This window comes from Somniosus microcephalus, chromosome 3 (assembly GCF_052327205.1).
Source record: "Somniosus microcephalus isolate GS21.2 chromosome 3, FLI_Smic_1.0, whole genome shotgun sequence".
In the NCBI taxonomy this organism is placed as follows: Eukaryota; Metazoa; Chordata; class Chondrichthyes; order Squaliformes; family Somniosidae; genus Somniosus; species Somniosus microcephalus.
Genome location: NC_140989.1, coordinates 284,790,627 through 284,803,216, shown reverse-complemented (window position 1 = coordinate 284,803,216; position 12,590 = coordinate 284,790,627). Strand labels below are relative to the sequence as shown.

The 12,590-nt window shown below is 46.3% G+C and overlaps 1 protein-coding gene across 1 annotated transcript in view; it reads right to left on the bottom strand.

Moving 5' to 3' along the window:
• The window catches only part of efcab7 (EF-hand calcium binding domain 7), a 151,491-nt gene that overhangs the window by 115,466 nt on the left and 23,435 nt on the right, over positions 1-12,590 (bottom strand). The window contains exons 5-6 of the mRNA XM_085982688.1: positions 6,568-6,763; positions 1,137-1,261 (exon numbers count right to left, since the gene is read on the bottom strand). Coding sequence (XP_085838814.1) covers positions 1,137-1,261; positions 6,568-6,763 — 321 coding nt within the window. The remainder of the gene's footprint in view (positions 1-1,136; positions 1,262-6,567; positions 6,764-12,590) is intronic.

The following is a 12,590-nucleotide window of genomic DNA, read 5'->3' as shown; positions in this document are numbered from 1 at the left end:
ACTCACCCTCATCCTAGTCCAATCATAACAACTAACAACACACAAGGGTTAGCCAATGTTCATGTGAGGTTTCTGTTAATGTGCTGTCAAACATTGAAATCTTTATTTTCAACACTTTGCATTCTTGGACAGATTTGTGTGCACCTTTGGAAGTGGCTTAATGTGTTGCAGTGAATGGTGAGACATAACAGTACCCCCCGCAATGCTGATGAGTGTGAAAGGAATGGCTTGGGCATTGTAGGGATATGTTATGTTGTTGGTGTGGGGTGGTGCCAACCTGGCACATCATATGGCAGCCAGGATGTGCAGCATCAAGCGAAGTAAATCTGGTCATGGTGAGGTCATCCCTGGCAGCAATGTGGTCGGGTGCTGATGCCCTGTGTCCTGTGCAGCATCAGGTGATTGCGGAGAAGGTTGGTGTGGTTGTTGGTGCAGCTGGTGTGCCTGGTGATGCTGGTGTTGGTGCTGATCGTGGTCAGATTCTGAGGACCAAGGTGAGACAGTATAAAGTGCACCCATGCTGATGGAATAGATAGCAGGTGAAGTAGGGATGACAGAAGCGATGTCAACGGTGGGAGAGGTAATGAGATCAGACTGGATGGAGACTTCTGAATCTGTAGTGGAAATGCAGTTTAGAGAAGCTAGTGGTTAAGGAAACATTTCTCAAATCAGCTGGGAGTTTTGACTTGACATTTGAAGCTGTCAACTCAACAGCTGATTCAATGGCCACTGACCTCCTGCCTCAGCTTCACAGGTGAGGTCGAGGCACAGCTGGAAACCAGTGGGCGACCCGTCAAAAAAAGATTTCACCAGCTTTTTGAATTTAAGTGGCTGTAAACAAGCCACTAATGATTTGAATTGGGTTCCCCGCCGCTGCCTGTCGGGTCTGCTAAACACTGGCAGACATCGGGAAATGCAGGTGTGTGCATTTTGACAGCGGGTTCCTGACCCGTCATCAATCATTTTAAATTTCACAGCTGACCTGCCACGAATCGGGTCCGCCGATTGCTGGCAAAATCGCGGCCACTGTTTTTATTTCAGATTTCCACCAACTGTAATTTTTTTTTTTTTTTTTTTTTTTTTAACTATAATAAAGGATGTGCTTCAGATCTGAAATCAGAAACTTTGAGAATTACCTTTATCGCTTTGGGCTCTGTTAATTTCAGACTTTTTGTAGTGGTAGCTCCCATACTGATGGCAGAAGAAATTGAGGCTCTACGACTTCGAGCAGATGAGGGTCTTGATGAAAGTCTGCTATCAGCTGGAATACAGTTGTGCATATAATTAGAATCCTTACTTCATGTTATTTTTAATTTGAGGATCAGAGCTTGTGGTACGATAAAAGGCACAGTTATACTAAGGTTACCAGCTCAAAAACCGGTACCTACTTATAGCAATGCTAACCCAGCAGACCCAAGATATGCTGCCAGTCTCTCTAATCAGAGAAAGAGATGCTCACTGTCATAAATCTCATCATCGAGAAACTACTTATGAAATAACACTGGACGGCTAGCTGGTGGCGCCGTCCAAGGAGTATAAATACTCGGGCGTTCGCCCCAGCTTGTCAGGGACATTTTGTAAAGACAAGGAGCTAGTGGATACAACTAGATTTCCATGTCCTGAAACAAGTTGATTAAAGCCTTGCTTTATGCTGAAACCAAGTGCGTAGTGAGTTTTATTACGTCAATTTAATCAACTTGATATCGACTCCACGCTTTGGGTGATTTCGGGAACAGCCAACTACGACTCGAACCGTAGAAGGGAACTCAGGCAAGTAATCGATCCATCATGGAGAAACTACTCAGCCCCGCCCGTCTTGACCTGGACCCGAATTCACTTACAGCTGCTAAGGTATGGAAATACTGGTATCGTACTTTCAACAACTTCCTCAGGGTGTGTGGTGAAAATGTTCCTGATAAATTAGAAATACTTGCTAATTACGTATCCCCTCATGTGTTTGATTATATCAAAAACTGTGTAGACTATGATGCCGCTATCTAAATACTACAGCAGCTATATGTCAAGTCCCCAAATGAAATTTTTTCTCAGCATCTACTGGCCACAACTCGACAACAGCCCGGGGAATCACTTGACGAATTCCTTCAGAAACTTCGCAGGCTCAGCAAGGATTGTAATCTTAAAGCTGTTACAGCTGAGCAGTACCAGGAGGAGTTAATTTGTGATTCCTTTATTAATTGGATTGCGTCTCCCTTCATACGTCAGCGTCTGTTGGAGAATAAAACCCTCAAGTTACAGGCTGCCTATGACCAGGCATGTTCCCTGGACTTAGCAAAGAGGAATGCAGACACCTATCTTTTACCACGTGCACGAGCTGCTGCTATCTCTTTTAGTGACTCTTTCAATAGGCCTCGGGCGGAAGCCCTCACGGATGATGACTCCAACCCAGCTGATGACAACCCTACCCTAGAAACCTACACTGATGACGACCCCGCCCTCGCGGCATCTTGGCAATCTGGAAGGAAGTGTTTCTTCTGTGGAGGAGCGTTCCATTATAGGAAATTTTGTCCTGCTCGTAACGCGACCTGCAATCATTGCAGCAAGAAAGGTCACTTTTCTAAGGTATGCCAGTCAAGAGCCGCTGTTAGTAAGAAAGGCCACTTTTCTAAGGTATACCGGTCGAGAGCTCCTGTTAGTTTTGCAGCTACTATCTATAAAACTGCTCCTCCCCCAAGAGCCACTACTAAGGTTACAGCTGCAATCTATGAAACTGCTCCTCCCCCAAGAACCACTACTAAGGTTACAGCTGTCAAGGGTAAAACTGCCCCTCCTCCCATCACAGCTGTTTTTCCCCAAAGTTTGTCCCATGCAGCCACGAAGGTTTCGATAAATGGATACATTTTGAGTGCACTAATCGACTCATGCAGCTCTGACAGCTTCATTAGTGAGCAGGCTGTCAGCAAGTTAAAACTGCGTATTTACCCCTCGGACAGGGAAATTGCAATGGCTCTGACGACACTGACCACCAATTCTTCCGGCTTTTGTCTTGTCAACCTTATTCTCAATGGCTGCACTTATTTCTCCACCCGGCTCGGGGTGCTCAAGAACCTATGCAGTGATGTGCTCCTGGGACAGGATTTCCAGAAACAACACAAAAGACTCACTTTCGAGTTTGGAGGGTCAAAGCTGGAGCTTACTATTTCCAAAGTACCGTTTTGTGCGCGTTCGGCGGCTTCGCTCGACGAACCCTCCTTGTTTGCCAATCTTTCCCCCCAATGTAAGCCCATAGTCACTAAATCACGACGTTTCAGCCGAGATGATCGAGCCTTTATCGAGGCAGAAATCTCTCGCCTTCTAGCTGACAGTATCATTGAGCCATGTTCATCTTCCTGGCGGCCTCAAGTCGTCATTGTTAAAAATCCTCTGAAGCAACACAAGAAACGTCTTTGCATCGATTACTCGCAAACTACTAACCAGTATACCGACCTGGATGCCTACCCACTACCACGCATCGATGACATGGTCAATAACCTTGCCAACTACAAGGTATTTTCAACTTTTGATTTAAAGAGCGCATATCATCAAGTACCGTTAAAGGACTCTGACAAAAAGTATACGGCCTTTGAGGCCAATGGTCGGCTTTACCAGTTTTGTCGCCTTCCATTTGGGGTCACCAATGGAGTGGCCGTCTTTCAACGGGCAATGGATAGCCTAGTCAAACAGGAGAACTTAACGGACACTTTTCCACATCTAGATAATATCACCATTGCTGGTCATAACCAGAAGGAGCATGATGCCAATCTCCAGAAATTTTTTGACGTTCTCCGTCGTCGCAACTTAACCTTAAGTGAGTCCAAATCTGTGAAATCAGTACCATCAGTCAACATCCTTGGGTGGGCAATGGTGTCATCAAACCAGATCCGGAGCAACTTCGTCCGCTTCAGGAGCTCCCTCCCCCTACGAATCTCGGCTCTCTTCGTCGGGCCCTCGGGACGTTCGCCTATTTTGCGAAATAGATCCCCCACTTCTCCGACAAGATCCGACCCCTGCTTCACGCAAAGTCATTTCCATTGGAGGCAACGGCTATTTCAGCTTTCAACCTCCTCAAGCGACAACTGGAAAAAGCCACGCTTCGTTCCATTGATGAAAATCTTCCTTTCGTGGTCGAGTGCGATGCATCGGATGTGGCGATCTCTGCTACCTTGAATCAAGGTGGTCGACCCATTGCATTTCTGTCCAGAACTTTGCAAGGTAGCGAGCTCCATTATCCTCCTGTCGAGAAGGAGGCTACGGCCATCATCGAAGCGGTACGTAAATGGAGTCATTTTCTCACTAATCGCCATTTCACACTTATAACTGATCAGCGCTCCGTGGCCTTTATGCTGGATAACCGGAAACACACTAAGATCAAGAATAACAAAATACAACTCTGGAGGATGGAATTGGCTGCCTTTGAATACACCATACATTATCGACCTGGCAAAGAGAATGTGGCCCCGGACACCCTCACGCGGGCATTCTGCTCTTCTATGTCAACTTCGACTCTGGCGGATCTTCATACTGACTTATGCCATCCTGGCGTTACCCATATGTTGCACTTTGTGCGATCTAAAAATCTCCCATTTTCTACGGAAGGTGTGAAAAGAACGTGCTCCTCCTGTAAAATTTGTGCAGAGTGAAAACCGCAATTCTTCCGTCCATCGGATGGCTCGCTCATACACGCTATGCAGCCTATGCAGTGACTCAGCATTGACTTTAAAGGGCCATTGCGCAGAACACCTACTTACTGACTATGGTGGACAAATATTCACGCTTTCCCTTTGCTTTCCCCTGTCCCAATATGCTTACTTCCACAGTGATCAAATGCTTTGATCAAGTCTTTTCCCTTTGCGGTACGGCCAATTTCATCCACTCTGATCGGGGTCCCTCCTTCATGTCAAGCGAACTCAAAAGTTATCTTTCCCAACAGGGAATCGCCACAAGTAAAATGACACTGTACCATCCCATTGGTAACGGACAGGGTGAGAGATACAACGCTATCATTTGGAACGCTGTTCGTCTTGCGCTGAGGTCACGCAATCTACCAGACCAGCAGTGGGAAACTATGCTCCCTGACGCGTTGCATTCCAGCAGGTCTCTCCTTTCTACTTCTACCAATGTCACACCTCACGAGCGATTCTTCAGCTTCCAGCGTCGCTCCACCCATGGAACGTCTCTACCGTCATGGTTAGCAGCTCCTGGCCCCGTGCTGCTCCAAAGATTCGTCCGATCGTCAAAAACCGATCCTCTAGTCGACGAGATAGAACTTAGAGACATCAACCCCACGTATGCCCACGTGCGGTACCCGGATGGCCGGGAGCCCACCGTTTCGCTCCGGGACCTGGCTCCCTGTCCGGCCGGTTCCGCGGACCCGACTGATGGAGGGACCCGCGGGGATGAGGCCGACACTCTGCGCCCCCCCGAGGATGACGCCCTACCTGGGACATCGAGGGATCTGCCAGCTGCCCCACCGGATCCGCTAGGGGAGCCGAGCGCTCCCCATGGGATGGCCACCCCGGGCCAGGACGCCGGTCAATCTCCGGTTAACCAACGGGACGAAGCCAGTTCTGCGCCTGTGGGGACCCACACCCGGAGTCACGATCTCCCCAGCCTCCCTCAGGTCGATCCACCGGCACGGATCAAGCAGCCCAGGGACCAAGACACGGTCCGAGGAGAAGTGCCTTCTGGCCATTATCAAAAATCTAAAAGACTGCGGCTATTCGTGGTCCGCCTAATCCATTAAGAGGAAGTCGTCGGACTTCCAAATCTTTTGGGCAGGAAGAATGTCATAAATCTCATCATCGAGAAACTACCTATGAAATAACACTGGACGGCCAGCTGGTGGCGCCGTCCAAGGAGTATAAATACTCGGGCATTGGCCCCAGCTTGTCAGGGACATTTTGTAAAGACAGGAACTAGTGAAGTACAACTAGACTTCCATGTCCTGAAACAAGTTGATTAAAGCCTTGCTTTATGCTCAAACCAAGTGCGTAGTGAGTTTTATTATGTCACTCACTACAGGTGAGCATCCATTCACAAAGAAGTTAAAATAATCCTGCCAATTAGGAAAACCTCAGTGGGAAAACTGCCATTTTTCCTACCACATCTCTGTTCACCTAGCAATTAAAAATCATCAGACTTAGCCTTATTAAAGGGGCCAGAACCTTGTTAAACTTAAATATAAATGTAACCACATTATATACATTTTGGAAGTGCTGCTTTAATAAATTTTGCCTTAATAAGGTGCAAAACTTTTCAAACGCCCATTCCAAAACTTCACCGACTACAAGGCTACTCAATCAGATTTACTCAACAAAAGTAGTTCTGTAACACGGTAATCAATACTCAATACTTTCATAAGACATAACAGTGAACTGTAATTTCTTAGAACCCATAATGACATTTACTGTACCTATGTGGGTTATGTAGTGTATCATAACATGATCACAAAAACAGAGTTTGTAACTTGAAGTAATAAAACTCTAATATTAAAGTACTGATCATTTTTTTAAATGGCATTTCTGCTCTAAATGTGACTGATGGTGCAGGGAATACTGTGCTTGTGTTTACCTTTTCTGGGGATTATTTCGGTCTCTGGATTTTGAGAAGTTCCCAGCAATGACTTTGATGAAGGTGAGGAAGAACGCTCTGGCGAAGTGTCTGTCAAACTTCCAAACTGTTGTTGCTTCATCTTGGCATCAGCCTCTAATCTTGCTACTGCAGTCTTTTGACTTGTTTCAACTGTCGCCAGGAATAAGTTACAAAACTGTGAAATGAAGAGGTGCAACATTAATCTGTAGTTTTCCCTGCCTATACACTGATCAGCATATGAACAAATTCCAGAAAACTAGTTACTTTTAAAGGAGAAAGAAAGGTTAGGGAATACTTCTCCATCCCCTCTCAGGGAAAACATTACGACAATATCGCTTATCTTTTAGGAGGTATTGTTTTTGTAGTGTATTTTACATTTATATGGAAAGCTGCCATTTTGGATCTCCGCTATTGTTTCAAGCTCCTACAGCTAAGGTAGATTTTTGGGTTTTGAAAATGCTAGGTCTTGGGCCAAGGCCCATAGTGACGGACTTCAAGTTTAAAAACAGTAGGCTAGAAAACAAAAAAAAATCAAGAAGCAGTGGATTAGCACCAAGCGTTAATGTTTCTCAACTTTTAAAAATTTGGGTTTTGCGCTCCAGGAAGGAAGTGGAGCGCTAAATCAAGCGCTCCACTTCATTCCTGGAGTGCAGCAGGCAGCAGGTGGGGTGGAAGTTGTGCAGCGCTGCCACGTTGGAAGGCTCCTTCCCTCCATTAAAGGGAAGGGCCACCGCTGCAGGCTCTGCAAAGAAAAAAACGTAACTGGTCCCCGACGGCAGCCACGATGCAGCCCGATCAACTGCAGCAGAGTGCCGGGCTGATCGATGGGTGGCGACGAAACAACCAAAAAAAAACGCAACGAACATTTCAGATTTTTTTTTTTTTTTTTTTTTTTTTTTTAAAACCTACCTCGGCCACCTCGCCTTTAAGTACCGCTCCCGAAGCGCCCGGCCTCCCAATCAATGCCTCCTGCAGCTGTCGATGTAATCACCCGGCAATGCTGCAGGGGGCAGAAATAAATTTCGGGTCTGGGACAATGTGCAGCCGGATGACGTCACGATCTCTGGGCGCAGGAGATCGTGGCGCATGGGGTTACTGCCGCCGCAAACTGCCAGGTGAATTTCGCGGGCGGCGGTAACATCGCCACACCCGGGCGGTAACTCCTTAGCACCCTGTTATCACCCCCAGAGGCGCTAAGGCACCAAATTTCTAGCCCAAAGTGTTTTATTTTATATTTGAAGTTTCATTTTCATTTTAACCATTAGACTGTTATTGCTCAGCCTTTGAGACATATTCAAATGTTTTATACCAGCTGAAAAGCAATCTATGTGAATTAGTAAACAAAACCTGTTTTATACTGCTGGATCTGTTTAGATCCAAATTAATGAGTGGCACAGCATTTTGGTGCTCCGTTGTTGCGTGCTATTAATATTAAGATTAAGTTAGATAGATAGCGGAAGGAAAAGGAATAAAAGGATATGGGAGCAGGGCAGGCACTTGGGATTGGGACTACTGCTTGCGTGGAGGATAAATGCCAATATGGACTGGTTGGGCCGAACAGCCTGTCTCCGTGCTGAAATTTCAATGTAATTCATTGGTAGGGTAGTGGGGCACTCATCTGTCTTAGTGTTTAATTGTGAATGACTTTGGCAGAGGCCTGGGGAGCAGGTCACCTGATCTCTGTGTCTCTCAACAGAGGGAGAAAATAGGGGGGAAACTATATTTAAATAGAAATTCTAAATCACAAACCAATCAAATTGGCTTAAATAGGTCAGTTTAGAAGCAACATCATTGCAATAAAAATGGACATTAAGATATTTGGATATAATAGCCTGGATTTTGCAGTTAGCGGCGAATGAACGGCACTAGCCATTCATTACACTTACACCTGCCCACAGACTTTCCATGGGTTTTTGCACTGGAATATGAGGTGATTAGGAATCCAAAACAGCGCGGCACCCTCTACAGGGGGATCTGGTATCTGTGTGAACAGAGCAAGCAACTCTGTATCTCCTTAACCAATCAGTTGAGGAATCCCTACTGAGCCACAGACACTGAACTGGGAAATGTAAGTTGGAACAGTTAATGCAATGTCAAGTCATGTTCAGAAAGCAAAATAGAGAGAGGGAAAGGAAGATGGGATTAAAAAGAGAGATAAAAGAGACAGAAAGGAAAAAGTAAAAAAAACGTTTTATTTAATTCGTAAATTTTAAAAAAAATCTCCAACAATAATTTACAAACTGAAGGAATGAGACTCCACATTTGTAAAAGCTAATTTTCAGTGCCAGAGGTTGTTTGGCTGTAATTAAGACTTATTATGGCATTAAAAATTCACTTACACTTGAATGGACAAGCCCTAACTTTTTCTGGCATGTTTAGTGGGTAGGTACTGCAACTTCACACCCTTCCATGTATGTGAATGCCGAGTCTCTCAGTGAGGTACCGGGTGTGTAGCGAAGCTTGTGGAGGAGCAGGGCAACTCAGACAGCATCTTCCCGATTTCCACATTTAACTGTGCATGTGCAGTTGCCAGAAGTTGCTGTCCAATTTACTATTTAATAACAATGAGAATTCATACCGCAAAATCTGACCCAATGTACTGGTATGCAAATGTTACAAAATAGCTTCAGGTAGAAGTAATTCTATAATATTCTGGTGCTGTGGAGTCTGCTCCATCCGCATTGAGAAGTGGATTCCACAGCATTGGTAACTGCACAATCCTAACTCATTTCTGGTCACTCGACATTTTGTGCGATTGGAGAAATCACACTGCTGCCATGTACAGACAAGGTTAAATGAATCACCACTGCCTGCTGTTTACAGCACTGCTGTCTCTGGAGAAACATTAGCTTGAGGTGGTTCTTCCTTCCTTCACCCGCAGAAATTCCATCAAGTTTATATTCACCAGATCTGCCGCCATTCTCCACACTAAACTAGAGGGGTATAACTTGTACTACAGTGTGCTTAGGCTTATTGGGGTAATGTTCTGATTTGGCACTCCTTGCAGGAAGCCTTACTTGCTCGAAACACATCAGAAATTCAGTTGCGCACACGAATTTCTAATCAACTGGATGCATACTGTGCCTTGTTTCCAAAATGTGCTCCCTACCTTTCATTTCTATGTTTCAACACACTGCTAATGACTTATAAACAATGCGAGACAAATTCTCAAACGTTAGATTTAGAAACTCCTAAACTGTACAATGCAAGTGGAAGATAGGAGTATACCCCACACCCACTGCAGGTACCACAAAAATTGCACCCCATTAACGCTCTTCCCACAGCAAAACACTGAATATGAAGCACGTGACTCCACAGTATCAGTAAACATACAATTGTGCCAACAGACTCAGTGTATGCTCCTGCAAATTCTGTTTAAGCAAAATACACAAGTACTTTGAAGGTACCTGTACTTTGGATGAGGGTTTCAACAGCAGATGAGCTGAGGCAGAATCGGAGTCGCGCGATGTTACGGAGGTGGAAGTAGGCAGTTTTGGTGATGAAGCGGATACGTGGTCAGATGCTCATCTCGGGGTCACACACAACACCAAGGTTGCGAACAGTCTGGCTCAGCTTCAGACAGTTGCCAGGGTTGGAAACGGTGGCCAGGGAACGGAGTTTGTGGCAGGGACCAAGGACAATTGCTTGAGTCTTCCGAATATTCCGAAACTTACACTTGTGTAACTCCTTTTATGTAACAGAATAGAATCACAGCACTGAAGGAGGCCATTCGGGCCAATGCACCTCACAGGAGGTGAAAATAACCAGACACCGAGAAGTGGTGAGAGAAAACGTGGAGGCATTGACTGAAGGTAAGATCAAAGAGGTAAGTTTTGAGGAGGCTTTTGAAGGAACGGAGGGCAGTAACAAGGTGAAGGGGTGCAAGAAGGGCATTTCAGAGTATAGCTGAAGGCTGTGTAGCTGAAGGTAGAAAGGGGGATGCAAAGGAGGTTAGAGTTGGAAAAGGATGTGTAGGAACACAAGGGCTGAATCAGAAGTAGGGAGCAGTGATGCCATGGAGGAATTTGTAGATGACAGGGATTTTGAAATTGATCCGTAGAAGGACAGGGAGCCAATAAGGTTTTACAATGACAAGCAATAGGGAAGCAGGACTTAGAGCAGGACATAATGCAGAAGGCAGAGTTTTAGGTGAACTGCATGTTGTCAGCATACTTGTGAAAGCTGACCCCATGCCTACGAATGATACCCCACACCTGCAAATGGTGCTGCCAAGGGGAGCATACAGACAAAGAAAAGAAGGGGGTCACAGATAGAGCCCTGGGCACACCTTACATGGCTGTGCAGGGTGTGAGGAGAATTCATTATGGGAGATACGCTGGCTTCATTGGGACAGGTAGGAGTGGAATCAAACTAGGATAGTGCCACAGAGGTAGACCAAAGAAGAGTGAAAGTGAAGAAGGATTGAATGGTCAAGTGTATCGAAACACAGAGTGGTCAAGGAAAGACAATGCACTGCAGTCAAACTCACAACTGTTTTTTGCATGCCGATATTAGAACATCATTCATCTCATTTGAGGTTTGTGTGACCTTGCTAACATCCTGGCAATGACTCCTTAATTAAATATAAAACAATGGCCCAGAAATTCGGGTCTCCACTGTAATGTATATACCTTTAAGGGGGGGAACTACTTTTTACAGCTCATGTATACTGTAGTACCGGCAGTGACCACACCTGTATATAGCACTGAGTAGTAATCTGTACAGTTCAGTTCCAGAGTGAGCCACGTTGAGTAAACACCTGTTGTACCGTTCTCCTGCAGTCTTGTGTCTTACTACTGACGGACACAACATTGGCGATGAGGCAAATTCGATCCTACCTGCAACTCTGCATCACCTCCCAGGGATTCGTTCCTGGAGACCAGTAGATTGGAGGTCAAGGCCAGAGACACGGGCGTCGACCACGGGCAACTGCCCAGTCATCCAGCAGAGACTCGAGAATTGTGGGGGGAGGCTGTTGAGAGCCAGGCTTGGCTTTCCAGTCGCGGTGGTCCAGCGAAACGGGCTGGCAACAGGTAGTGCGCAGACCCTTCCCGGACAGCGGCGGGCTAGAGCCCGACCGAGCGGCACAGCAAAAGGGCCGAGCAGCGTCGATGGGGGAGAGAGAGAGAGAGAGAGAGAGAGAGAGAGAGAGAGAGGGCAGAGCGCACAGGGCGCAGCCGGTGTTCAGGGGCCGAGCAGCGTCGAAGAGAGGGAGAGAGACGCGCAGAAACCCGCGAGGCGCCGCCATTTCCACGAGGACCGCCGAGAGCGGCGTTGGCAGCAGCGCAGGAGAAGCGCGTGAAACCGACAGGGCGCCGCCATTGCCACAAGGACTGCCGAGAGCGGCGTTGGCAGCAGCGGGGGAGGAAGGCAAGCGCGGGAGACGCCATTTTAAGCCATTTTAAACCACACCCAAAATGCCGAAGAGTGGCAGTATCACCGCATTTGACAATGAAGTCGAAGATTGGACTACATATGTCGAACGAATAGAGGTATACTGCAAGGCAAATGAGGTGTCAGATGACAAGAAAGCGCCGGTATTGTTAAATTTAATGGGTGCAAAGACGTATGGCTTATTACGAAATCTAGTAACCCCAGCAAAGCCAGTGGAAGAGAGTTTTGGAGACATAGTGACGATACTACAGGAACATTTAAACCCCACACCGCTGCTGATAGCAGAAAGATTCAAGTTTCACAAACGGAACCAGCATAAGGATGAAAGCAATGCTGAATATTTAACACAACTGCGCAAACTATCGAAACACTGCCAGTTTGGAGCGGGACTGGCAGATACCTTAAGGGACAAGTTTGTGTGTGGGCTTCAAAGTGAAGGAACCCAGAAACGGCTTTTATCTGAAAAGGACCTTACGCTGGACAAGGCTTTCAGCATTGCGGTATCATATGAAGCAGCAGCACGGGGCGCTGCAGAGATACAAGAGAGACCGCAAGAATATGGCACAAACGAAATATCATACAGAACAGAGAACTGCTATCGCTGCGGC